We start from the raw sequence: 5,262 nt of genomic DNA, 5'->3' as shown, positions 1-5,262 counted from the left end.
TGATCTCGGCTCACTGCAACCTCTGCCTCCCGGGTTCAAGTGACTCTCCTCCCTCAGCCTCTCGAGTAGCTGGGATTACAGGTGCCAGCTACCATGTCTGGCTAATTTTTTGTATTTTTAGTAGAGAAAAGGTTTCACCATGTTGGCCAGGCTGGTCTCAAACTCCTGATCTCAGGTGATCCACCCTCCTCGGCCTCCCAAAGTGCTGGGATTTCAGGTGTGAGCCACTGCACTAGGCCAACCAGCCTTCCTCTTTGAATAAAATCATTCCCTTTCCAGGCTTTGCATTATTTACATCCTCAGAGGCCCCCATGCTGGCTCCTTGGTAACATTCAGTGCTTAGCTCACATGTCACCTTTTTAGGGAGGCATGACCTGGTCAAAACAGCACCTCCTGCCCACCACACCCCCTGCCATTCCCTATGTCCTTGCCTTGGTTTTCATTTTCATAGACTCTTAATCTGAAATGTGACTTTCTCTTGTATTTCTTGCCTATGCTGGAATGTAATATCCATGAAGCCGGTATTGGTGTGCTTTCCTCTCTTAACGTTTAGATCAGTGACTGGCAGGTTTTTATTTTTATTTTTTCAATTTTTTCCTAAATGTATTTTTCCAAATGCTAAATGAGAGGAGACAGAAAAAGGCATTCAAGATGAGGGACATCGCAAGAGTCAAAAGGGGGATGAAAAAGTTTGATTCATTTTCGTGAGCTGAAGACACTAGCTTGACAAAAGCAGAAAAAGCATAGTGGGAAATGAAACGATGTGGAGAAACCTGGAATCAAACTGAGAAACGTCTCAAATTCCAAAGCTAAATAGTCTAGAATTTATGTTTTAGGCACCTGGGAGACACTGAAGCTTTTGAACAAAGAAGTGAATCTTAATGGACACCTGAAGCCTTGAACACTACCAGACCCAAATGTATTGGTTTTTCTTATACATACATACCTATAAAAAAGGTTAATGTATAAATCAGGAACAGTAAAAGATTAGCAACAATAACATAAAAAATAAAGCAATTCAGTAAAATAAGGATCACTTGACACAGGCACTACAATACTGAGACTTACTCCGATAACTAAGATGGTGGCAAGTGACTAACGGGCGGGGAGTGTCCACAGTGTGGACACACTGGACAAAGGGAGAATTCACAGAATGAGATGGTGTGAGATTTCATCACACTGCCCAGAATGGCATACAACTTAAAACTGACGAATTGTTTATTTCTGGAATTTTCCATTTAATATTTTTGGACCACGGTTGACCGTAGGTAACTGAAACCATGGAAAGCAAAACCATGGAAAAAGGGGAATGCTACATTATGAGAATGGGAACAAGAAAGGGGAGGGCAGCCAGGTCACCAGCCATCCAAGAAGATGGTAGAGAGTGAAAGGAAGGCGAGTCCATGGTGATTCTAAGATTTTAAGCCATGTAACTAGGAAGATGGTGATTGAAACAGAGAAACTGGAAGAGAGAGTAAGATTCTGGGCTGTAGTTCCAGAAAGTCAATCTCTGGGAACAAAGACACAGATTAGGCAGCTGGTTCATTAACCCCTCTTCAGCGCCAGAGCACTCAGCAAATCACCACATTACTGACATAGCCGGCTGTCTGCACCATGACATCAGTGTGGGAGTGAGAACTGTCACTTATCTCTAATTCCTGGTGCCTGAAATGTTACTATAGTCAAAATTTTGTTGGCCAAATCACTGGTGCTAAGGAGATGGCTGAAACTGTGAGAATGAGGTAGTTCTCAAAGGAAAAAAAAAAAACTGAGCTTTGGGGAGTTGTCCTCAAAGGCTGTGAAGCAGAAAAGAAGTGAGGAAACAAAGTGGAGATCAGACAGTGAGGTAAAGGAAATTTGACAGAAATGAGAAAAACAAGTGTTTTGTTTTTAAGTCCAACAGCACAATGCAACACTAATAAAAGCACACAGTCATTTATAAGCACACTGAAGTCAGCAATATTTAAATAAAACTTGGGAACATGCAAACATCACTCCTACCATAAGAATTTTGCTTGGACTTTCATCATCATTCACACCACAGGTTCTTTTGGATGCTCGCGATTTTGGTAAATCATCATCTGTATCCACTTCATCAGGTGAAGATAATTGCCATCTTTCAGCAAAGGTGAGTGTCCTCTCATCAGGCGAAGAGGCCTCGCTCCAGGTGACATCATTTGTCATGGCGTGGTCTGTGACTACAGGGAGTGGAGATGCTGACGGTGTGCTGGGTCCTCCACTGTCTCCAGAGCTCTTCCGTGGGGACTGAAAATCTGCTGGAGGTGCACCGCTAGAGGAGAGCTTACTTTGCAAGAAATATTTCAAACGAGTTTTTCTAGGAAAACTGTTTTTCATAATGGCATTCCGGAGCTGAGACTCCTCTGCAATCACATACACTCGGCAGCGGCCCCTGGTCACGGCGGTGTAGACGTGCTGCCAGTGCTGGCGGCCCGCCTTCCCCACCACATAGACAACTGTTTGCTCCTCGGACCCCTGGGAGGAAAAATATGGTGTGAAGACTAAATGCTATAAAACAGGTTCAGACAGTTTACAGACAAGGAAAGGAGACAACTCCTCAAAGTGCTCTCAAGCACTTCTACCTGGCCAGACTATTATTATGTGTCCATCTTACGGGTTCCATTTTTATTCATCCTCCAGGAACTCTAAACACACTGCTAAACATGCTGCTAAGTTCAGGTCTCACAGGTCCACAACTGGCTTGTAGAAACCCAGCAGCAAACTTTAAAGACTGCATGCAGTACTAAATCTTTCCTAATAAAAGACTGAAATGATGGTACAGACTTCATGTGTAAATGTGTTGACCCATTACTACATATAATGGAAAAATATGAAAACTTCAGTAATAGTAAAACCATAGATATATTATATATAAATATATGTATATAAAATGTTACATATAATGATAAAATATGGAAATTTTAAGTAGCAAGTAATAGGTGAATATATATTATATACTTATAAAATATATACACAGTGGCATACTATTTTGTGAATATCAAAGATACTTTAAAACAACATTTTGAAAACCATATATATATATCTCTATATATACATAGATATATAGACACACACACATATAGAATGGTCACAACTGTATAGCAATATAGTTACTCTGATCCAAAACAAGTATATAAAAAAAGAACATAGCTATATACAATGAAACAAAACAAATCACAAAAACGGAGATAAATTCTACCAAATTTTTTATTAATGTCCCCAAACAGAGGGCCTATGGGTGATTTTTTTTCTCCTACTTGTCTGTATTTTTCCATTGTTGGGCAACTTATTTCTTTTATCAAGATAAACAAAAAAGAAAACAATGAACCTTTGTCTTTTAACAAAAAATTGGATAGGCAAGAAAAATACTCAATGTCATCCTGTAACTGTAAGAAAACAATTTCAAGTTTGAGGGCTATTCTTAGTCCTATATTCTGAGATCAGTGGATCCAGTGCCAACAGAGACAAAGAAATGGTTTGTACCATTATCTCCCCCATTGCTCCGACATTGCTCCTGCCAAAGGAAAAATTGTGGGAAGACAACTGACAAGATGGGGCAAGTAAAAAATACACATCCACTGCAAATAAACTCTTGCTCAGCAAGCTCTTCTACCTCTGTAGACAGAGTTTGAAGCAGCTTCTTAGATTGTAAAAGTTTGATAACCACATCTTTCCAATGTTGCTGGGTCTCAAAAATTGACATAAATGGTACTTGATTACATACATTTCCACAGATATATGGCACCACTCTTCACCTTGGACTTATATTGTGTATTCTCAAATATGAAAATGTCTACCTAAACTCAACTAACCTAGTTCTTAGTTATCAAGCGACACTGAGAAAAATATAGTTATAATAGTAGATATACTATTATTAATACTTAATGCTCTCATTATCAATCTCCCTGTACCTTCTCTTGCCCAATCCATCATCCTCATGGCAGCCACAGTGATATTTGTAAAATGCAAATTCAATCATATTAGACGCTGCTTAAAACCTCTAATGGCTCGCAGGGACTCCAAATAAAGTCCTAACCCCTTAATGTGTTTGTAAAGCCCTTCCAGAGCCAGCTTGGCCCTGCTCCTCTCCCTCCTTTTTTCCCTTTCTTTTCCATGAACCATGCTCCACCCAGCACAAGGGACTTCCAGGTGGTCCTGTCAGTATTCTTCAGTCCATGGCCTCGATCTGGCCCATGTCTGGAGTAGCCGCCCCATCTATTACTCTCCAGCACCTGTACTTCCTCTATCACAGGCTGTACCGACCCTAAGCTCCTAAGCTCCATGAAGGCAGAGCTTCACCTTTACCCCACTCACTGTTCTTTCTCCAGTACCTCACTGAATGAAGGATGATTAAAAATTAAAATGTCGGCCTGGCATAGTGGCTCACACCGGTAATCCCAATACTTTGGGAGGCCAAGGCGGGTAGATCACGAGGTCAGGAGATCGAGACCATCCTGGCTAACACGGTGAAACCCCGTCTTTACTAAAAATACAAAAAGTTAGCTGGGCGTGGTGGCGGGCGCCTGTAGTCCCAGCTACTCGGGAGGCTGAGGCAGGAGAATGGCGTGAACCCGGGAGGCGGAGCTTGCAGTGAGCGGAGATTGCCACTGCACTCCAGCCTGGGCGACAGAGCGAGACTCCGTCTCAAAAAAAAAAAAGAAAGATAACAATCATGAATCATGAATGCTCTTAGAGCTAAGAGATGCTACTTCAACCATGAAATAAGAACCAGAATATCTACTCCAACCTCAACCCAGTAATAATAAAGACACCTTTACTCTTCATTCGTTCTTACGGAAAAACTGGATTGTAAATTTAAGGAAATCTCTCAGAAAATAGAGCAAAGTTAATGAGAAGGAAAAGAGGACAGTTTGATAAGAAATTTAGGTAACAAATTCTGGAAGTCTAATATGCACATATTAGGAATTCTAGAGAGACAGAACGGAAGAAACTGAGAACAAGAAAATTTCCTAAAGGTGAAAGATGGCATCATAGAATCCATGGAAGAAATTTCTTCAGGACCCGAGCCAGGAATATTACTCTGTCTTTACCTGGGGAACTCTGGTCTTAAGGAAACTTAAAGCCAAATCTGCAATCGACATTAGCAAACAGGGAAGCGGGTACGGCTGCATTCCAACCACCCCTGGCAAGAACTGTTTTATCATCTTTAACTTTATTTTTCACTTGACATCCTTTCTATACATACATATATATACGTGTGTGTGTGTGTGTGTGTGTGTGTGT

General features: G+C 41.0%; 1 protein-coding gene across 1 annotated transcript in view; it reads right to left on the bottom strand.

The window, feature by feature from the left end:
* Window positions 1–5,262, bottom strand: part of HELB (helicase (DNA) B) — a 37,001-nt gene that overhangs the window by 4,576 nt on the left and 27,163 nt on the right. Inside the window, exon 12 of the mRNA XM_011976574.1 lies at window positions 2,002–2,493. Coding sequence (XP_011831964.1) covers window positions 2,002–2,493 — 492 coding nt within the window. The remainder of the gene's footprint in view (window positions 1–2,001; window positions 2,494–5,262) is intronic.

The sequence above is a fragment of the Mandrillus leucophaeus genome, unplaced genomic scaffold, assembly GCF_000951045.1.
Source record: "Mandrillus leucophaeus isolate KB7577 unplaced genomic scaffold, Mleu.le_1.0 Scaffold169, whole genome shotgun sequence".
Classification (NCBI taxonomy): Eukaryota; Metazoa; Chordata; class Mammalia; order Primates; family Cercopithecidae; genus Mandrillus; species Mandrillus leucophaeus.
Note: the sequence above shows the minus strand (reverse complement) of the source record. Positions and strands in the feature narration are given on the sequence as shown.